General features: G+C 37.8%; 1 protein-coding gene across 2 annotated transcripts in view; it reads right to left on the bottom strand.

The window, feature by feature from the left end:
• The window catches only part of map2k5 (mitogen-activated protein kinase kinase 5), a 61,623-nt gene that overhangs the window by 15,886 nt on the left and 22,088 nt on the right, over window positions 1-23,649 (bottom strand). For both annotated transcript variants that reach the window (XM_082162278.1, XM_082162279.1), the window contains exons 11-20: window positions 22,396-22,477; window positions 22,223-22,284; window positions 21,196-21,244; window positions 19,237-19,310; window positions 16,953-17,003; window positions 16,508-16,579; window positions 13,628-13,657; window positions 8,450-8,476; window positions 8,093-8,125; window positions 1,317-1,378 (exon numbers count right to left, since the gene is read on the bottom strand). In XM_082162278.1, the coding sequence (XP_082018404.1) occupies window positions 1,317-1,378; window positions 8,093-8,125; window positions 8,450-8,476; window positions 13,628-13,657; window positions 16,508-16,579; window positions 16,953-17,003; window positions 19,237-19,310; window positions 21,196-21,244; window positions 22,223-22,284; window positions 22,396-22,477 (542 nt within the window). The remainder of the gene's footprint in view (window positions 1-1,316; window positions 1,379-8,092; window positions 8,126-8,449; window positions 8,477-13,627; window positions 13,658-16,507; window positions 16,580-16,952; window positions 17,004-19,236; window positions 19,311-21,195; window positions 21,245-22,222; window positions 22,285-22,395; window positions 22,478-23,649) is intronic.

Raw genomic sequence — 23,649 nt, 5'->3', positions numbered from 1 at the left:
AATTGGTAATAGGTGAGGGAATCTTGTTTGGGTGTAAAATACTTTCTCAGTCTTCTCAGCAAGCAAAGATGGGTCATCATGGCTCACCACTTTGTACTCAGTGTCATGAGAGAATTGTCAAACAATTCAAAAATCACATTTCTTAAAGCAAGACTGCAAAGAATTTGTGTCTTTCACCATCTACCATACATAATATTGTGAAAAGGAGGAGACCTTGGTTGAATGTGTATGACCTTTGAGCTCCAAATACAGCCACATGTGCTCAGGACAGGAGTACTTTAGAAAACAGTTTGCACTTAACACAGTTTGACGCTGCATCAAGAAATGCCACTTGAATCTCTGTTATGCAAGGAGAAAGCTACATCTGTTCAATGCAGAGATGCTGCCAAGTTCTCTGGGCCCAAGCTCATCTCTGATGGTCTAAAAGACAGTGGAAATGTGTGCTGTGGTCAGATGAGTCCACGTTTCAGCTTCAACGGACATCGAGTTCTCAGTCCCCAAGACGAAAGTACCATCCAGACTTTCATCACCGACAGGTACAAAAGCAAACATCTGTCACGGTATGGGGGTGCACCAGTGCAAATGCCATGGGTGACTTGCATGTGTGTAAAGGTACCATTGACATGGAGGCGTACTGTATATTGGGATTGTAGAGATACATTTAATGACATCAGGATGACATCTTTCCTGGGAAGCAAAACAAAGCCAGGCCTCATTCAGCACGTGCTACAACTGAGTGGTTTCTAGACACTCTTCACCAGTGGATGTGCCTGACAGACTGCCTGCAGTCCAGATCTGTCTCTTATTGAAAACGTATGGCCCATCATGAAAAGGAGAATCAGACAACGATGATCACAGACTGTTGAGCAGATCTCTTATATCAGACAAGATTGGGTAAAAATTCCACTTGCAAAACTGCAACAACTAGTATCCTCAATTCCCAAATAATTAAATTGTAATTAAAAGGAAAAGTGATGTGACAACATGTGCCTCTGTCCAAACTTTTTTGGAGTGTGCTGCAGCCATCAAAATTAAACAGTATTGGAAATCTTTTCTTTGTAATTTTGTCAGTTAAATAAAGGTTCAAGAGAATTAACACAGATTCTTGATTTTATTGTATTTTACAAAATGTCCCAACTTTTCTGGAAATGGGGGTTGTATATATATTTGATGTCCTGAATAATTTTTTTATTGAATCACATGTTTTCATAATTTTATTGTCATTTATCAGTGCAAATTCATCACAACATGATATGGATTTATTTATTTATGAGAGGCACCAGAGAAGATACAGGTGTTCGGTTCGAAACACTCACCATTGAGTAATGAAGTGGACAAATTTCTCACTGAACTGGCCAACTGGAAGCACGGGAGGATCCTAAAAATAAACAAATATACACACATTGTCAAGATCATTATTTACAAAAAAATCCACAAAATATAATAAAAAATATCAATAACATGTTTATACTTCACAAAAAAATCGACGGTTTATAATTGTAGGTTTTGTGTGGCCTTGCAAAAAGGTTACAATCCATAATGAGGTATTATATGTGCGGAAAGTCAAAAGCAGCCTTGTATATTCAATTTTGGAAGCACCTGAACCCCTTTTGTTGGACAGTCGAAGATTTCTGATGCACAGAACATGGAACAAACAGACAAAAAGCTTTGAGAAAGAGAGCCATTCATGGGCTCCTGAAGCAGAAAGCATACAGTTGATAAGAACATTTAGTTACGACCTCAACCTCCAAATAGTTAAAATGGTAACCAAATTAAATCAGCCACTTGTAAAGGACAGACTCACTGAAACTAAATGAAACAAGTGAAAAAAAGTCAAATACCAGACATCTTTCTCATTGTGTGAATAGGACAGTTGCATCAATGCATGTATTCAGACACCACTGAGATCAAACTGACACATTCATTGTAATATAATCTTTAGCAGAAAAATGGAGCCCCTTTTTTTACACAAGACTAGAAAAGAGAGAAAAATATGGCATGTTTCAAAGAGAAGATTATTTGTATTCCAACCATAAAAATAATTTCAAAGAATATGACCTTTGGGAAAGAAAGAAATGATTATATCAACATGTTACACAGACTCAAAAGCCTTGATGTTAAAGACATAATTGAGATTCAAGGTGTTTGGGAAGGACTGATGTATTTGAAGGGAAAGTGTTCTGTTTTCACAAAAAGACAAGGGACAAAGAGAATAAACTGCTTTAACAGCCAGTTGGAATTAAAGGAAACCTCTCTGGCATAATACAAGCTAAATGCCATTTACAAAACAAGAATGGATAATGGAAATAAATAATCTGATCTGCTGTTTTGGGTTTGCAGGGCTCCACATTGTGACTAAAATGGTAACGCATGCAACGAAAAAACTAAAATCTAGTTATCATTGGTGACAGTCAGGAAAACCTTTGTTTACATTAACAGCCATGATGTCTGATTCAACTCTTATGAACTGGTTCTTTTTAATGACTGATTCACAAATACAAACTCACGCAGAACTTATAGCGTGAATCAGACTCAGTCATTGATTCATTCAGAGCTGTTACGGATAAATACAATCATGATCACTAGAGGGACAGCATAAAAAGTACAAACACAACTAGAAAAACAGTATTATATAAGGCCACATCCACACGAAGCCAGAGCTTTCCATTTCCTATCTTTTTTTTCCTCGTTAAAAAAAAATAAATCCGTAAACACGGCGTCGTCTCAAGAAATATCTGCGTACACACGAAACCATAGATGTCCATATAAGGCTAGATGTCTTAAGGCGGAGTCTCTAACGGCATCACTCGAACGGCATCACCATCTTCTCACAGGGAAGCTTTCTGGCGAGCTCTGTGGTATCTGAAGTAAGGTGAGTGATCAGCACGAACACAAATCCTCTTATCTCGCTGAAATCTTGACGGATTTACAAACGGTTTGGTTTCTTACAAACGTTATTAACGTGGCTATAATTCTGAACGCTGGAACATGTTGAAATTGCAGATTTTCTTAATTATTCATATGTATGCACTGTCATAACTACATCTCTGACGTTTATAACAAACCAAACCGTTTAAAAATCGGTAGAAAATTTAGCAAGTTATGGTTATTTAAAAGTACATGCACCATTAAAACAATGCTACTAGTGAGCGAGCTCCCTGTGGCAAGATGGCCGCCGTGTGCGGACGTCGACCTCCATTGGCCAGAAGCGCGGACGAGACATCTAGCCTTTATTGGATATCTCGTATGTCTTAATCAGACAACAGACAGGCATCATAGCATAAGAAAGAAAATATAAATAAATGAAGTAAAATAAAGAAATAAAACAAAAATACATTCAAGTAAATAATAAATAAAGAAATAAAAAAGGCTTCTGCAGCACGAACACAAGTAAGTAGTCCGCAGTTGTTGTTGCTGTCACTGTGACGTGACATATCGGTGTCCGAGTAGGGTCGAAGTGGGGTGATGACATCATCGTTTCACAAAATATACGGAATGGCTGGCTTTGGCTGTACACATGAAAATGCAAGGGTGTCGTTTTCAGATTTATAAACCCTCTGTGACCCGGTTTTAAAAAAATAGCGGTTTCAGGCTCCTAAAACGGCGGATCTGTCTGGACGAAACGCCGATTTGATACAAAAATTTTACGTATACAGCTAAAAGCGTCACCGTGTGGACAAGGCCTAACTGTTTATACAATTGTCGTGGAAAGTAGGAAGTGAACTAAAGTGCTTTTGAATACCATGTTTATTGAGCAAATCTGTAATAGTCATCTAAAAAAGTAATTTGGCTCCTAAATGTTTCTTTTTAGGAGCCAACATCACTCTAGTCATTTTCTAAAGAGTGTGAAACAAACACCTATTCAAATGAACATAGCCAGAGGTGAACAAGTACAGCTATACATCATTACGCAGCCAAGACTCACAGCCTGGAGGCCACAATACACATACATGTCCCATGCCTGGACCAAAAACACAGATTAAGAGCAACACGCATAACTGTAAATGCTGTATATGTAAATACAGCGAGATGCACACGGCCTCACAAACGTATGCGTACACAAACAGTTGCACATACACTTATGCTGCACGCATAACTGTAAATAGGCACATGTAAATACAGCGAGATGCACACGGCCTCACACACGTACGCGTACACAAACAGATGCACATACACTTATGGACGCACAAACACCTTCATTTGGGGGTCTTTGATGTGGCGGCTGCATGAGGAGGATGATGATGGTGATGAAAGCACTGTTACATTATGCAGCTTGCTGCCATTATCCAACACTACAAACAGAGCCAGACCACGGCCCGTCTTCCTCCACAATACCAGCAGTAAATATACATGTAATTGCCCAGAAGCAATTATCAGGCAAAATTAGATCAGTAATTACAGAGGTGAATTTAAGCCTGAGTCTTATTAGAAGCATCAGGGTTGCTTCAATACACGAGCAAAGAGGGACAATTAAAGATGGGCTGCCGTGCAGATCTGAAATAGAGCGTCTCCTATAAAGAAGTGCTCTACAAATCAGCAAGACACTGAGCAGGGATGGACTTAGGGATGGAGAAAGTAAACAAGAGGACAAAAAACAGCTCTGGCGTGCTTCACCTCATTTAGCCATTTATTCACCCTTCCCATGAGTCCTCTGAGACCTTGCGGCTGATTATTTATACCGAGGTCACCATGGAAACCAGCCATACATACTCAAACACAACGCCCTTCAAACAAGCTAGACTATCATTACCCACATCCTCTCTAAGTACAAGTGGTCAGATTACTAGATCAACTACCTTTGACCTTCCTGAATTTCTCCCGTGTACTTCATGACACTTCTTTGCTATCTAGTGATTTTCATCATTACTGATGGTAAGCTCATGTTTAATGGGTCTAAGATCGTACATTCACACCACAGAATATTCTTTCCTGTTTTTCTGATAGACTGGGTCTTGATGCCCTTCTCGGGTGGATATCCTCTTTATTCTGCCTGTTTCTCATATTCTCTCAGGTACAGTTTCTAAATGTTCTCTTTTCTCCAGCTCTTTCAGTCCATCACATTCACTTTGCTTCTTTCTCGGTCTGTGCACTAGATTACTCTTTAAAGTAGGTCCTGGGGAGCACCCACAACTCCCATCTCAAGCTCCCTCTCACTGTCTCTCTCCGAAGGTTGTAAATCAGTGGCAGTGAGTAATAAGGCCTTGGTCAGCTGAATGCAGTCGGCAGCAGCGTGGCGGCGCGCTCTCTGGCCTGAGGGAGATGGAGCGAAGGGCACGGCAGAAAATAGTTTGAGTGATGCCTCTGCCGGGTGAGTAATGAACAGTTCACGCGGGTCAACTCATTACACGAGCGGCCGTTTAATTATTAATTACGTGCAGCAATCTATAGCAGAAAGGACACGTTCGGTATGTTTAATGTGTGTTTATGCTTCCCTCTCCATCTCTCTGTGGCGTTCTGTTATTAGCATGTGTCAGTGAGTAGCTCAAGCAGAGAGGAGAAGGGAGAGGCTCCCCCCCACAAACACACACACACAATTAACACAATTACTTATTAATTACTCACATAGCGGTGGAAAGCGTATTTAAATGTCGGAGTTACCGTGGCCTACGGGCTTTAACTAAATGTTGAGGAGGCCGATGCAAATTTGGGGATTGTTTGAGTGTTAAGTGTGGTAAAAGATGACCTTCTCCTACTTCCTCAGATCTGCTAATTTAATGACAGAATTAGCTGAGGTTTGCTGAGATACAGCCATTCAGATCATGTTTCGGTTATCTTGCCATCTTTATTTTACAAGTAAAAAGCAAATGGTGTCCTGGGGTGAACGTGTAGGGCTGCTGTTGAGTGAACAACAACAAATGTATAATCGCTAGAGAGAGCACAAAAGAATGGGAAAGAATGTGGGTTTGAATGCTCTGAATTTTGAACTTAAAAATGCAATGTTCATGCCACGAGATACTAAAAAAGTGAGATCAATACAAATATATTTATAATATGCCGATGTGATTGATAATAAAAAGAGCTGTGCGTGTAAACCTCACTCCCCTGGCCTCAAGGCTGCAGTCTTTAAAGTCCTTGTTTGCGCGCCCCGGTTTGATTCCCGTGGGTCGAGTAGGACCGGTTACTCAACCTCACTCCCCTGATCTCAAGAGGCACTCTAGCGACTGACACTAGAGGCTGTGGTCTTTTGTGTCTTTGTAAGCACACCCCCCTCCCACGCTGGAGACCAGATTCACATCCCGCTCGGAGCGGGTCGAGTAGGACTGGTTATATTAACAATGGTTACCTCCAAAGAAAGATGTACAACCATCATCGCTTTGCATCAAAATGGCCTCACATGCAAGGAAATTAAAAAGAACTGGACACTGGATCATCAATAACTTCTAGGAGAGAGGTTCAACTGCATAGAAGGAGGGTTCAGGACGTCCCATAGTGTCCAGCAAGCGCCAAGACCGTCTCCTTGATTCTGTAGCTCAGCTCAGCTCAGCTACAGAATCGTGTCACCACCAGTGTAGAGCTTGCTCAGTATTGGCGGCAGGTGGGTGCGAGTGCATCTGCACACACAGTGAGGCCAAGACTTTTGGACAACGTAAAGAAGGGCAGCAAAGAAGCCACTTCTCTACAAGAAAACATCAAGGACAGACTGAAATTCTGCAGGAAGTACAAGGATTGGAGTTATTTTATAGAACAAAGTTATTTTCTATGATGAAGCCTCTTTCTGATTGTTTGGGACATCTGGAAAATCAATTGTCCGGAGAATAAATGGTGAACACGACCATGAGTCCTGTGTCATGCTAAAAGTGAAGCATTCTGAGATCATCCAAGGGAGTGGGCTCTCTAACAATTCTGCATAAAAACACTGTCATAAATAAATAACGGAATCAAAATGCCCTGCAAGAGCAACTTCTCCCAATGACCCAGGAGCAATTTAGGGATGATCCGGGCATTTTACAGCACGATGGAGCACCATGCCACAAGGACAGATTGATAATGAAGTAGCTCGGAGATCATTACATTGAAATTTTGGATCCGTGGCCAGGAAAATCCCCCGATCTTAATCCCACAGAGAACCTAGGGTCAATCCTCAAAAGACAAGTGAATAAGCAGAAGCCCACGAATTATGATAAACTCTGAGCACTAATAAGGCAAGAATGGATCACCATTAGTCAGGATTTAGCCCAGAAGCTGATATCCAGCATGCCAGAGCGAATTGCAGAGGTTATGAAGAACACTGTAAATATTGACTCTTTACATATTAAATGCTTTTGCCAATATATGTCTTTAACAGTTACGAAATGCTTATCATTGTTTTCCAGTATACCATAGAAACATGTGATAAAATAATACTGAAGCAGCAAACTTTGCAAAACAAAAAATTTATAAAAGTAAAAATTTGAAGAACTACTAGCCTGACTGGGTGAAATACTGCATACATGCTCCACATACATGCCATAGTTAGGTATATCAGAAAGGTGTTTATATCAGAGAAGTGAGTTTAACACAGAGCTGTATCTATTTCAAGGAATATCTGAGTTTAACTGACCCTGACCCAACTCAAAAAGATGAGGGTGAGAAAATGTGCCAGGGTTTAGCTGGGTGTATTTTAGCGCCTAACGGATGTCAAGGTTAATGCAACAACTCTGTGGTCCATAACCCTCAGTTGTCCAGAGCCGTGTCATGCTACATTAAACCAGCAAACTGTGTGTGTGCGCTTTTTTTGTGTGTTTTTTACACAAGTGTGTAAGAGAGAGAATGAGAAGAGAGAGAAAAAGACAAAGTAAGTTATTTAAAAATGTTGAGCTGCAGACACAGTCTGACAAACAAACACTGTTTGTACAAATAAGAACATACATTACACAATTTATAATTTAGTCACTTATTTATTAAACTATGATTATTTTACAAGTCAAATCCGGAGTTAAGCCAATTGTTCTGTTCAAGGCCTTGACATCAGCACGGCCGAGCTCTCGACAGTTCCAGCTCTTCAGAGCTCAAACCCTGAGCTTAGCTGATAATACACCTCGCTTCATTAGGAAACAAAATATCAGCTTTCCACCCCATTAGGGACGGTTTCGTACATGGGACACAGACTCACCTCATCAACAATGCACTGCAATAACTGAAGAGGCTGTGATAGAGGGGGGTAGGAGAAAAAGAGATTAGACCCCATACAATGTCCTTACAGTGCAAAGGAAATAAAATCATTAATGCAATAAAACAGGTAGCAATACAGCTTAATCAAATGCACTCTGACTCGGGAAAAGCCATTTGATCTGTAATGTTTTCTTATTTCTAATGGCACCTAATCTGAATACAGGCTGTTAAGACAGAGCGTATTATTATCTGGTATTAACTTCCGAGGGAGGCAACCAAGCGAAGTGAGGAGAAAACTGCGAGGGGTTGTGAGAGGAGCCGCCTACATCTCCGAAAATACATGGAAAAAAACACTTACCATTAAGGAGCCCTGGTTCTTTTGAATCTGTATGGAGAAAAAAATAGGGATTTAGGTGAGAATAAGTAAGCGAGAGCGAAAGCAAGCTACACCCAATTAGCATGTTACAATCACAAGCATTGCACCAGAACATGTTTACGATCACAGGCGGAAGATAAAAAAAAACCCTGATGGCAATATATGGGCATCATGTGTTAACATCGTTTACATAATGAAAACACACTCACTAAAAGTCTGATCCTCAATTAGGATAAGCTTTGCCTAGCCTTTATTTATTATATTTAATGTAATTTTCCTGCATTTTATGCACCTCCAGGTTTATATGTTTGATTCATGATATATTGTATATCTCAAAACATTGACAGTGGGGATCAAAGAGTGTGTTATTTCTTTGACAATCATATAACTTGATAAACAGGCATTGTTTTATATTCATATGAGCATTTTCATGTATAATCATGTGATAACAATAAAACACATAAGGTTTCCATTTAGCATTAATGTTTACTGGAGTCCCAGTAAAAAATTCAGGATTTTTAAAATTTCTGCTTTGCAACCTCTTTAAATGGATACAACAATCATCTGAGAGGGAGATCATCGAAGTAGTAGATGGAGAACGCTTTCCCATATTTTGCTGTGATATTTTTTATATGCTTCCATGAGGCCAATGCTCCACTTATGCAATCTGGTCAAAACTTTCTGCCTGGACCGCATAATTTAAGCTAACAGCTAACGGTCTGAGGCCACTCTAATGACATTACGCAAGTCATTGATTCTCTTTCTCAATTAAACACGGCCCAGCTCTCTTTAAATACCTGGAGACACTGGACCTTTAATGTAGGAACTAAATAACTCACAGCATTGCCTAAAACTGCGAAGCAAGGCAATCACAGGACAATTAAAGGCATAAATATTTGTCGAATGCGCTATTTTCCAATTAAACCACTGGAGTAAGATGAAATACTTAAATGTGATCTCCACTAAACAATCAAGACGACTTTAAACACAACTCAGCTACTTTTTTAAAATGTTAAAGTGTTACAATTCCTAAATGGAAACTAAATGCAAAGCAGTGCTAATCTTTATTTATTTATTTAAAAAGAAGCTTTTCCAAAGTAGTAAATAAAACTATTATTTCAGTAGGTTTTACAAGAAAATAACATTTCTGTCCTTCTACTTTGAAATTTCATGTTTAATTTTCTTAGTTTAGTTTCTTTGTAATTTTTTTGTGAAATGTACTAGTGATTTCTGAGTGAAAACTGTTTCAAAGTATAAAAATCACAATGAGTTTTCATGAGAAAAACATGAAGTGGAGCTAGAGCAAAGTGACTACACAACACTTGGGCCAAATTTTTTCTGAACGGCAAGTTACTCAATATTAACAGTTTATAGAACTGTTGTATAAAAGCAATATCACACTCAAAATTGTGCTGTTATAATAAATATGGCCACGGCTGTGATTACCTTCAGCCTCAACAGCTTGTTGTACAACAACACTCTTGCTAGGGTGATATTGCTTAAATATAGCATTAAAGCTCTGGGAGAGCAAAATCATACAGTATATTCAGATGAATATGGGGCTTAAAATGAGCTGAAACCAAAACAGCCGGAAAACAGAAAAGGCAACAACAAATCAATCAGGAGGAGAAGCGCTGGAGGCTGTATACACACGCCAGCCAGTCTGCAGTCTTCAAAGATTTTCCGAGCGAGCCATCGGGAGACGCCATTAACTCCTGACAAAGAATGCAAATTAATCCCAACATGGGGTGAGACGAAATTAAAGAGCCTTTTATAATCAATGACAAGATAACACATAGAAAACACACACACACCCTTGCAATCATGCATGCACTCACACACAAAACATCGGCAGATTTGTGGCTCAGTGCGGGTGGAGCGGGGGCAGGGCATCAGAAGTTTATGCAGAAATACAACGGGCATGTCTCGAGATCTCGCCGCACAATGGACAATGACTCTGCGAGTGAGTGTGTGTGTGTGTGTGTGTGTGTGTGTGTGTGTGTGTGTGTGTGTGTGTGTGTGTGTGTGTGTGTGAGAGAAAGAGAGAGAGAGAGAGAGAGAACAGACAGATGCCTGGGCTGATGTGAGTGACAGGCCAGGCCTGAGGTAGCGTGTGTGCTGGCTGGGTGGTGTGTGCAAGCGTGTGTGTGTGTGATGCCTGCAGGTGAAGAGTCTGCAGCACCATATGGAGCTGTGAAAATTAACATCAAGAGCAAAAACGCTCTAGCAGTGGGAGGTTTAGCTCTCCCTTTCTTTCTTACTGACTAACCCCCTCCCTCTTTCTCCTTCATGCTTCTCTCTCTCTTTCTCTCTCCATTTTCATTCCATATGAATTCTGAAATGCAGGAACAGAGAAAAGGGAGAGTAAGAAAGATTAAAGGAGGAAGTAATAAATTAATGGGGTGTGTACATGAAATGCTTCAGTATAATGCCTCTGGCACTATGGGCCTAAAACTAAAAAGTTTTGCCATTCATTGTTTTCAATCGCTATCACTTTAACTGATAATGATATATGATGATGCATTCGGAGAAGAACAGCAGACCTGAATGGATTTCACACATCCCCATGTTGCGGTCTAGGAGTATTTTTTATTTATTTTTGATGGGTTAGGGGCCAGGCCAACAGGCCAACTGCTAAAAGACAAATTTCAGAAGAGAAATACTGTACAATATTTAACATTAAAAGATCCAATCATGGTTCCAGACACTATGCGTGTATGAAAGAGTGTTTGTGTGTACATGTGAATACATTAGTTTATGTAATAATACTCAGTGGATTAACATGATAATGGCCCTGTTAATAGATAATGCTGGAGAGCAGAGAAAAACAATTTCAAATGAGACGAGCCTCCAGGCCCCGGGATAACGCACACACAAATGCAGGCCTCTAGCCTTCTAATGTTCTTTCTACCCATCAACTGTTCATCATCTCAAACAGTTTGCTCATCCTATATTTTGTCTTTCTATTCTGTTACAAATATCTACACTAAAAATGTATTAGACCTTATGATTAATCATAGCACTCCTCATAATGTCCTTTTTAAATTTCATGTATTGCACATCAATTTTATTTAGTAACTTTTGCAATTGTGCACAATAGATTTGCATCAAGTGATGTGTGAGATAAAGCACAAACACACACACGACGCCAAGCCCAGCCTCCGTGACTGTACGATGCTCAAGGCTTTGGCTCTAGATGCAGCCTCAAAATGTTCCTTTCTGATTTCCCCTGCATGCCCTGAGTGGCTGCTTTGTTTTAATATGCTAATTAACCCAACAGGCATGCTGGGAGTAATTTATTGAGCATTAGTCAACATTTCCCTCATTAAACTCACTGCACTCTTACATGCAGAACTTTAAAAGCCGAGAGTCTGATTAGAAAAAAATAGGGCACTGAATCAGAATCGGCTATACAGTATATTTCTAAATACACACATCTGAAAATCATCAAACTAAATAATTCAAGTAACATTTTACATTTACATTTTAAATGTATTAACATTAGTTAATGCATAAGGCATTATGAACAAATAATGAACAATCCTTTCACAGCATTTATAAATCTCTTATGCTCACTTAGTCTGCATTTATTTGATCAAAAATAGAGTAAAAACAGTATTATTGTGAAATATTATAACCATTTAAAAAAACTGTTTTCTATTTTAATATATATTTTTAATTTAATATATTGATGTGATGGTGAAGCAGAATTTTTCAGTCTTCAGTGTCACATGATCCTTCAGAAATCATTAAAATATGCTGATTTGGTGTTTAAGAAACATTTCTTATTATTACCAATGTTGCGCTGTTATTAATATTTTTCTATTACAATTACTATTACTATTATCAATGATGCAATTCTGCGCTGCTCAATTTTTAAAAGAAAGATCAAAAGAACTATACATACATACAGTACATACATATTATTAACATTAATCTAAATTATTTTTATTTATTTTTTTAACCTTTATTTATCCAGGTAAACTGTTTGAGAACCACTTCTCATTTACAAACATGACCTGGCAACTTTTTGTAAAGTGTTAACATGTATAAACTAATTTTAAAAAAGAACGCAGTTTACAAAGAACCAGAACTGCTGAGTTTTAACAAAAGACTGAGATGTTTAAGTGCTAAGAATCATAAACTCTGTCTACTAACAATACCGTTATAGATCTAACTTATTAATTAAGTTTCTTTCACAACAAGATCTTGTTCAATTAAAAATAGAAGTAATTTAGCAAATACGGTTAAAAAACGAACATGGCAGTTAAATTAAATAAGTACAACTAAGTACATTAAAGGTGCTCTAAGCGATGTTGGGTGACGTCACTTCTTGTTGACGTTCAAAGTATTGTCAAACAAAACGGAGGCTAGCTCGACCCTCCCTCCTCCTCATCCCGTCCCCTCCTCTCCTCTAGCTAACTTCCCTCTTCATGCTTCTCTCTCCTCCACTCCCCACACCCCCCTTCATGTGCACGTGCACTAACCCCCCAACCCCCACTCCCAAATCATTCTTGTCGGTTATTGGCTGGAACACTGTTTGTTATGTTTCGTGGTCCAGGTTGGGCCAGTTTGTTTTTCTTGCCGTTTGTGGAGCCTGGGCTGTCTACAGAGACCTCGTTTTTTTACAGTGTGTTCAGGTGACAGGCAGCTAGCGGATAGTGAGGAGATGTTTGCTGAATGTGACAAAAAATGTTTTGGCCTAAAAAACACGTGACATCGCTTGGAGCACCTTTAAATATACTACACAACGTCTACACCATGTCATCCTACACTAACAGGCACCATAAATTGACATGCTTTGTGCATTGGTGCCATGTGGTTCCTAAACTGGGAACCCTCCAAATCTATCCGGATTATAATCCGGGTTTGTCATTCTTAAACTGGGATAATCTTGAAAAATCCCTGCATGAAATCTTATTACAGGGTTGATGGGATTGAGGAATGGAACGGGTCAGCAGGACTGTATGTAATGTAAGCTGAGTAAACAAGGGTGGGATGGGCAGTTGTGGGACGAACAGCGAATTAATTACTGCCCATACGCTAAGATCATGAGGGAACATTTGTCCTCCGTGCCTCCAGGGCAAAGAAATGTTGAGAATTCAAGAGCTAAACATTAAATTGGTTAAACTGGTATCTGGTTTGATGAAGCAGACTCACCTGTGGATATGGAAAAGAGCCAAGCGCCAACTGCGAATGAAAGAACAGAGGGAAAGTTAACTTTTAATGAAGCACACAGGTATAGTCACATACACACTTACATACACACTTACAAACACCTGCATAAGTACATGAACTTTCACATATACAGCTATGATGGACGATGTCTCAAACAGGGTTTCTGGACAATCAAATCTGCTTAACAGGAGCATATTAAAATCAATTCCTTAATAATAAATTACACAGAATTTGAATTGTTACACCTGAAGGGGATTTGTTTTCAGGCATGTTAATTGCAATTAAATGACAATGTATAAAAGTTTTAATTTATATTAAATGTAATTAAACTTTAGAGTTATTTTTTGACCTACTTAAGTAGTCCTTAAGTAGATCTTTATATGTTATTTCATAATTCTATTGTCTTGGAAATGTGGTTAGAGACTACTACCGAACGTACTGACCAGCATTTATGGTACTAAAAAAACCTTTAATGTAATTTCTATTGAAACTTATATGTAATAGGCCTATTAAATAACACACTACAGTTAAAATTATAATCAAGTACTTTACTTCTTAAAAGTGTGACAAAAGACTAATAAAGATAATTTGACATACAGTATTATACTATTTTGTTCCATCCATTATTATGGTTATTACTGTCAATTGGATTCAATCACACATTTAAATATGGTTGTCATTCCAGAAATGTTGCAATGTGTAGTTAGCAGCATGAAAAAATATATATTATATACAGAAAGCGAGCAAAGATCTCTGACATTATAATCACTGAAGATGTCAATTACAACGCAGGGAACACAAAGCCACACTTTTGCGCAAACTCCCGTTATAATCAATGAAGCCATTTACTCTATGTTTTGCAATGAATCTCTTATTGACACGCTGCAAAAACATGGTAAATAGAAAACTTTGATGCCTAGAAAAATCCTGCCTACATCACAGTAGGTGTATATATACTTCAACAGACGTTAATCTCTGAAGACTACAACATATGCTGGAGATCATCAAAGAACAGATGTAGAAAAAGCACAGCAAAACTAGCAAAACCCAAAAGCAAAAGTCTATCTATTTTCAAACCATACTTTGATTACATTCCAGTTACATTTAGAAAATGAATTCAACTCAAACCAAAGTGCATTCATTTATTAAATCAAGCATTCCCATCTCAGTTCAGGAGGTGACTTCATTGGTCAAGAATATTGCCAACAAAACAGAGGTACTTCAACTGAACCGTCTAAACATTCCAGGCATCGAGACGAATCGATCAAATCCCTAACAACATGGTGAGGTCAATACTAAATCATAATCAGATCAATATACTGTTCATCAACTCATGATGATGTCAATCCAAATGACCCTTGATATTTCCCACCCTAAACATCTCACCGATAATATCTAACAGTATTGATAAATGCAATCAAGGGATTGACTTAAGGGATACAATAACAATTCATCACAGCCAATGAGAAGCGTTGACAATTACAAAATGGGAATCAATAAAGCCAATGAGAACTACCAGCACGGCATTTTCAGTACACGAGTCAAACAACCACACTAAAATCTAATCCACTCATACGTACATTTCATGCTGCTGGTTTCTGCTTAGAAAAACATCCATTACAAAAAAAAAATTGCTATACTCATACACCTCTTCTCTCTTCTTTTTTAGGAACACACACACACCTCTGAAGTAGAGAACACAGCACTCTAATTACTGGACGTTCTGCTGGCTGAGTGATTGATAGCGTTTTGCCACACTGACTCCACATCTTTCACAGTTACACACACACACACGTATACTCATTTTCTTTAATGTTTCACTACTCACACACATTTCTTCTTTAATAAACAACCATAGTATTTCTTAATTCTTTATAGTATATTTATAGTATATATAAAGAAACCACAACATCTCTATGCACTCATGGGAATTCAAGGGGAGATGATCCAAAAGGATAGCAGAGCATGTGAGAGAGAGAGAGAGAGAGAGAGAGAGAGAGAGAGAGAGAGAGAGAGTGTGTGTGTGTGTGTGTGTGTGTAGCAGTCAGTGGGAGATCTCAAGTGTGATCCATGCATAGCTGTAGGCCAACATCTGTTTGGACAGGGTGCCTGCAGGGACTATCAACAGCACTCAGCAGAAACACTAAGACACCAGTCCACTCGATCTATGAATGCTGGGCCATGATGTGTATATGTGGGTAAGGGTGGGCGATATGACCAAAATCTTATATCACGATATGAGTAATTTGATATATATATCACATACTATATAGTTGTTTTTGCTTTAAATACAATTTTTATGATACAAAAATGTTTGATAACATTGAGTTTTCATAATTCTTGGCACCATTTTTAATATCACAAAAAACAAATACTTGCTTAAGTAAAAAACAAACAAACTCAAGCTAAAGACACCCGTGCATTTTCTTTCTCAACTGTTTATGTTCACTTAAGACATAAATAACTGTGTTTTTCAAAGACGGTCATTTTGACACAAAAGTATGTGTATATAATGTTCAAGCCCAAGTAGGCAGAAAAAAGAACTCCGTTCAGTTCTCACACGCTTTATGCGCAGCGGCTTTATGTGTGCGAGGTAAGTCTTTCAGATAGAAAGTGTCTTTCAGACAGCGCTTAGAAACCTTCTCTCTGACAGCATGCGCATATAGCAAAATGTTGTCTTTCTCTGCTTACTGCGCTTTAATGGTTTTAAATCCATTGTTTTTAAACCACAATGCGTAAAAACACATTCAAATGATAAGCTTTTGTGACCATGCCGCACAGCAGCATCACATGAGCTTAACCACAATAGAGCCCACCCCTATATGTGGGCATTTATAAGAAATTATTATATGACTGTTTTACCTCCATGAAAGAGATCCCTACGCTCCACACGTCTGAGTGAATACCATACTCTTCCCCAGATATCCGCTCTGGCTATAGAAGCAAAGACACACAGACACATGAAGAATCATTACAATGCAGCTTGCAATATAAATTGTGCTTGGAGTATAACTGGCACTGAAGGTCACACAGACATTCATACCCTCTGTGCAGATGTTTAGCCATTTAACCAGCTCTGTTGTCTATATGTGTGTGCCTGTGTGTAAATTGTACTTCTGAAAGAATTAGATTTTTCCGTAAAAGGCAAAATTGATTTTTTTTTGTGTGCATTATAGGCAGATGCTAGACTGACAGCCTTTACAACCAAATATGTATGACTGATAAGAAAGACCTATGCCTTCCCTGCTCCCGTAAGTAGAAATACTGTCTGAAAAGAAACACTATTAAAGAAATGACTGCTGCTTACCGCCATGTATGCATTGGTTCCGACATATGTTTTAGCAATGGAGTTCACCAACTGTGGAAGAAAGCAGAAAAAATATTGGTTACACTTTGGGTTTGGTTTAGTTTAGTTAGTTGCATGTAATTATGCAAAATTCACTGTTTTTATTAAAGCAAGTACATGTGAAATGTTTAACAAGAACACTGTAAAATAAAGTGTTACCGAAATTGTTTTAGCAGGAGATCAACAAGAATCTCAAATAGAGGAATTAACATATCAACCGTGTGTCTAGAATCCTTCTACTGTGGTGTTAAGCAGATTATTCAGTGCAAAGCTTTTGTCACAACACCAAAAATTCAGTAATTTGGGCCAATAGCAGTACAATTTCATGGTTCTTAGGTACTTTGGCCTTCGCAGATCTATTTTGACATCATTTTTTTGTCCTGTCCATTGACACGGTAATCACTGTCTATCATTACAACTTAGAATTCAACCAAGCATTTAAATAAATCTGTCGCTCACAAAACTTTGCATTGTGTACTTACCAGCATAAAAAAATTATAATGAAAAATAATAGAATTTTTTTTATTTTGAATGGATAATGTACAGATAGTGAGCAAAGAGCACTCCCTTTATAATTAGCATGATTTTCAGCATGAGCTCACTTCTGAAAATAAGGTATTTTAAGAAATGTCACAATGGAAGTCAATGGTAACCAAAACAGTTTGGTTACCAAAATTTTTCAAAATATCTTCTTTTGTGTTCTACAGAAGAAAGTCATGTAGGTTTGGAACAACATAAGGGTGAATAATTGATTACATGATTTTTGGGTGAACTATCCTTTTAAGTACCACATTTTATCTTGATTATGGGTATGTTCAAATCTCTAATCCCAAGTATGAACAATAGTAATAAAGATAGTAGTACTACAGTTATCATTTAAAAGGACAAGACGACAGATGAATACATTAAAAATGGTAACCCTTAACAGCAAGGTTCAATTTGTTAGCAGTAATTAAATAATGAACAACACTTATTTAAGTTCATGTTAATTTATAAATATATTTTCCTTAATTGCCAATTTATGCTTGTTTATAATACATTAACATAAATGTATACTTGAAACTTGAAGTGTATTTGTACACCCAGAAATTAACATTAACCTACATTAATAAATGCTGTAAAAGCACTGTTGTTGTTCATGATACTTAATGCATTAACTAATGTCCATAAATTGAACCTCATTGTAATGAGTTATCTAACTTCAAAACTAACTAACTAACAGATTCCTGTTACTCATCCTAATAGCTGATGAAGATCTTAGCAGTGACAGCATTGGATATCTAGTACCATCAAACACACACAACCTCAAAGGTGAAACATCCCCTAAACATTATGTGTACAGCCAACAATAATATAGAGAAGCTGACACATTCAGTCCTCTGATATAAGCAGAACAGTTATTATCTCTGTTTGAACATTGAAATTCAGTACAGATGTGACAGCAGGTGACCTGAGATCTCTGCCATAAGCTAAAGAACACAGTATGAGGAAACTGATTTAAATCTACTGAAAAGAGCGTGTTATTGTGAAGTGTTATTGAAATGCCAGCCTGGTTTAATTTTAGTCCGTACTCTCACAAGGGAGAGACAGTGAGATCCGGGCACAATGGCACATGTCAGCAATGACAGGACAAACATAATGAGAGCGTTCCCCCGCGGCCTGACGTGCGTCGGTGTGCGCGTGTGTGTAAGTGAATAAGAGAGACATAGGTTTACTATACAGTGTCATGGTCTGAATGGGCACAGAGGAGAACGCACACAAGCACCTCATCCAGGGGTCAGCTTCAACTAGAATGTCTTCGGGGAACATGGGTATGAATATTAATTAAAAGAAGGCTGTTTGGAGTGATTGGGCTCCATTGTTGGACTCCTGAGTGTATAAGAGGAGGGGAAACTGATGCTGACTTTCTCAGTCTGAGCTATTGTCTCCAGCCACGCGCACACACACGCCGTCACTCACAAGCACTGAATATCTGCTCAATGTGGTAATTAGAAAGAGCGAGAAGTGAGAAGTGAGGAGCAATCTAAGGGGTATCTGGGGGTTAGGGAGCAAAGGCAAGAAGTCCCTGGAGGAATGAGACGAAGAAGAGACATGGAGACTGATGGGACAATGGCTGATCTGATCTGACTGTGCTCACACCATACACAGATATACACAACATAAGAAGCACTTGTGTGAGTATACGCATTCAAGCAGAGAAACAAACATGCAAACAAATAATCACAGGATACAAATTAGAACATACCTGCGTGCTGACTCCAAAGTCACACAGTTTCACCTGACCCCGTGTATTAACCAGCATGTTGGAGGGTTTCACATCTGCGCAGAGAAACAATGCATTTACACAGAGACACAAAATATTAGATTATGTCAGCATCTAATACTAGGGCTGTAGTACTTGTCTCGGTCTCGGCCACTGGTCTTGCCAAATATGGCTTTTGGTCTCGACCGAGTCCAGGTGTCTTTATTATGTTCCCAGTAAGCACACACATACGTCGCCGCGATATTAAAACAAAATATTATTGGAGGGAAAGTGAAACACTGGCCACCTAATAACTAGCGATGGGCATTTCGGCATTTTCGTGAGCCGGCTCGTTTGACTCAGCTCACTGAAAAGAGCCGGCTCTTTTGACTCACAAACGGCTCTTTAAAAAATAAATGTTTAAATAAACTCGCTGAAAGTCCACCGCTAGTGCAACGTGAATATTCACATTTTTAATTGTCCCTACAACCCGAACACTGCCTGCTTGCCTTGCACATCTAATAAATGGAGACTTTTTTCTTACCTTTTTTTTTTGTGTGTGTGTGGATGTTATTGAGCTTGTAGAAGTTTAGCTCTCGCGTTCTTCTGAACATCTCGCTGAATGACGTCTGAACATTGCCCGATGTAATTTCTGAGTCAAATAACTCCATAATCTGCCTCTCTTTTAAATGCCTATTCCAATTTTTTTTTTTTTGTTCTTTGAATTAAATTCAATTATTTTAAATAAAAATTTAAATCATTCATTATTTCATTATTACATAATGATTTAATTTCTATAGGCTATATTTTTTAGCAGACTTTTTTTTCCTGTCCTGGACTCGGTCTTGACTCGGACTCAAACCTCTTTGGACTTGGTCTTGACTTGGACTCGACTAGTCCTGGTCTTGGACTTGTCTTGGACTCGACAAAAGTGGTCTTGACTACAGCCCTATCTAATACCATTGTGACTTGATTACTTCTGCAGTGTAATCTGGTAGAGAGTTCAACTTTTATGTAAATTTAACCAATACTCTTTGCATTAAGTACAAAGTAACACTCCTTTTATGAATAGCTAACTAGTTAGTTCATTTTTCGAAGGCAAGGATTACATTGCACTGTGATGCTATGTGTGTGTCTCCTTTGAAAGTCAGTCTGTATGTTTGTTTTAAAAATTAGAGGCACAATCAGCAAATTAATTAACAACAAATGTATTACATATTATTGTGTCACACAATACATAAAAACAAATCTGACTCTGTATATAAAATGTCTAATCATAAACACTTGATTTCTGTAATATGATTACACTATTTAGATTCACATGTAGGTCATTACTACCCAACATGTGTGTATTATCACATTCACTACAGTTCAAGTCTCTTATGTGCACCAAAACAGTCACAGCAAAACTAATATTGTGAAATATTATTACAATTTGAAATAACTGTTTTCTATTTGAATATATTTTTAAATGTAATTTATTCCTGTGATGGCAAAGTTACATTTTCAGCAACCATTTCTCAAGTCTTCAGTGTCACATAATCCTTCAGAAATCATTCTAATATGATGATTTGGTGCTCAAGAAGGATTATTATCAATGCTGAAAAGTTGTGCTGCTTAATATTTTTGTGGAGACCGTTATACATTCTTTTTTTATTTGACATGATTTTATTTGATTTTATTCCAAAAAAAAAGCATTTATTTGAAATTAAAATCTTTTGTAACTTTATAAAAAATAATTTTACTGTAACTTTTAATCAATTGAATATGCCCTTGCTGAATAAAAGTATTAATTAATTTAAAAATAAATCTTACTGTCCTCAATTTTAAACCGTACTGTACTTAATTTACTTCTAAATACACATGCCTAAATCACCTAAATGAAGATCTTACACTGATAGCAAATATTTGGATATTATTATTTCAGATGTTTTACAAGTTACATAAAAGTGGCTTTCTCACCTCTGTGTAAAATCTTCAGGCTCCAGAGGTATGTTAATCCTTTTACCACCTATTGACACACAAACACCCATACTCATTGAAAAACTCAGGAGAGACTCGAAAGGGTGTGTCTACGTCTTCTGTCTGTAGAGGATAGAGCTGTGAATTATCTAAACAGTGGCATATCTTTGATTATTGTGAGAAAGCGTGAGGGAGAGGGTAATGAGGGTCAGAACAGGGTGCAAATGACAATTCAGCACTAATAAAGTGTTACAAAGACAAAACACACAAACACAGGGCTGGCACATTATTGCACTTATATCAACAAATCATGTAGCTCTCACCTTATTGCGTGCGTAATATTTATATACGCCATATATTACTATTTATAATATTTTTAACCGCTATGAAGAGCTGTGTACGTGCAAGTGATGGGATTTCAGGTGTACGAGCACCGCTTGCACAGTCGCTTCGCCTCAACTAGAGCTATCATCGATTTGCCGCTTTCCGTGAGTCTCTCATTGAAAAAGAACTTGAGACTTGTAGGGTCCCGTGTGAAACTGTCTTTATGTCGAAGTAGTAATGCTGCCAACCCAATTTACCAGCGGCCCAACAGGAAATCTCCCGAATCGTCCATAGTCCACTCTGGGCCTGCATTTTCTTATTATATAATATAATATAATACAGAATTTGCATTTTCAGCTGTACTAGTGGTTGCATGCGGATGTTTTACGTTGCAGAATAAAAAATAAAATAAAAAAATAAAATCAGAAAACATGCTTGTGTATGCTTTTATTTTGGTGCAATTTTATCAATAAACAAAATCTCCAGTCTTTCACATGCATCTCAAAGATTGTGTTTAATTGTGAGTGTGAAGTGGGGGCGGCACAACGGTGTTTTGCTAGAGCGACAGTTGAGCTTGTTACGGCCCTTCACATACACACAGGAGTCTGAGCTGTAACACTCTTGGATATGCCGATATCTTCCAGTTTTCAAAATTCCCTGATATGCTTACTCGACAACAGTTTCAAGAATTTAAAGGACTTACTGCAACAGCAATCCTGCCCAAAACATGCTCTGGGATTCTCCAATAGACATCCAGAGAGCCCCCTACATCAAAAACAAATAATTCAATAAAATTTGTAGAAATGCTGAGTGATCTCTTCCTGTGCAAATGTTCCCTCCCAGATGCCTGACAATGTCAAAACAGATGAGACTCACCATCCATAAACTCAGTGCATATTGATATTCTGTTCTCCACAAAGAAAGCACTGTAGAACTTTATGATGTACGGAGAATCACACTGCAAACAACACAATCAAAATATATCAGCACTATCACAAATCACTAACTCACTAACACTATCACTAACTTTATCACAAATGTGCACTACCGTTCAAATGTTTGGACTCTTCAAAAGTATTTTTTTTTTATGTTTTTGAAAGATGCTGACCAAGGCTGCATTAATTTGATCAAAAGCACAGTAAAAACAGTACCACTGTGAATTATTATTTCCATTTAAAGTATGCTTAATATTTTTGTGGAAACTGGAATACATTTTCTAGGCTTCTTTGATGAATAGAAAGCATTAAGAAATAGAAAAGCATTTGAAATAGAAATATTTTATAACATCATAATTGTCTTTTCTGTCACTTGTGATCAATTTAACGTGTCCCTGCTGAATAAAAGTATTAATTTCTTTTTTTTTTTATATAACTGAACCCAAACGTTTGAATGGTAGTGTATGCTCATTTATAGAATGAGGAATCTGTGCTAGTTTATGGCAATGCAGTGATCTAAACATTTCTTTATGGTTATGAAAAGAACATGTATTTATACTTTTAGGCTAACCGTTTATTGACTAATTTGCATGATTCACCTGATAGTTGTCAAAGATACTTTATTAATAAGAAAAATGTACCACTGATGAAAAGATTAGACTAATTGTTTTCATTAAGAATTTGGTTTGTAGTTATTTATAGTAAGCCATGTGATGCTAATGACACCGTAGTATTTCATTCAATATGTGGAACTGGCTAATTATTCGATGTGATTGGCTCGTCGCTGCAAAGAGTGATTGGTATCAATTAAGGTCTATCTAGCAGCTGTTGTCAGAGCAGGTTACTGGAGCAGATGGACTAAACTACATAGGCACTGATCCCTGAATAATTCATGACACTTCTTTCATACTTATCACAGTCATACACCTCAAATACACCTAATCTGAAATCTGAAACCCACACAGATCTAAATGAATGTGGTTTCCACCTGGAAAAGGACTCCTAACTTAATCAAACACAAAGTGAGGAGTACAGAGCAAATTATTTAGATTATTTATGTGTGTTATTTTTAATTATCAAGATTATATTCATCTCTCACTCAAGTTTTGACATCTTCAAGGACAGAAAGCTAACAAAGCTACACTTGAGTGCTTAAGAGGGGGCAAAATGCTCTAAGTTTAATTAGTGGAATTGA

This window comes from Leuciscus leuciscus (genome assembly GCF_965113295.1).
Source record: "Leuciscus leuciscus genome assembly, chromosome: 2".
In the NCBI taxonomy this organism is placed as follows: domain Eukaryota; kingdom Metazoa; phylum Chordata; class Actinopteri; order Cypriniformes; family Leuciscidae; genus Leuciscus; species Leuciscus leuciscus.
This window is presented reverse-complemented; position numbering and strand designations above follow the sequence as displayed.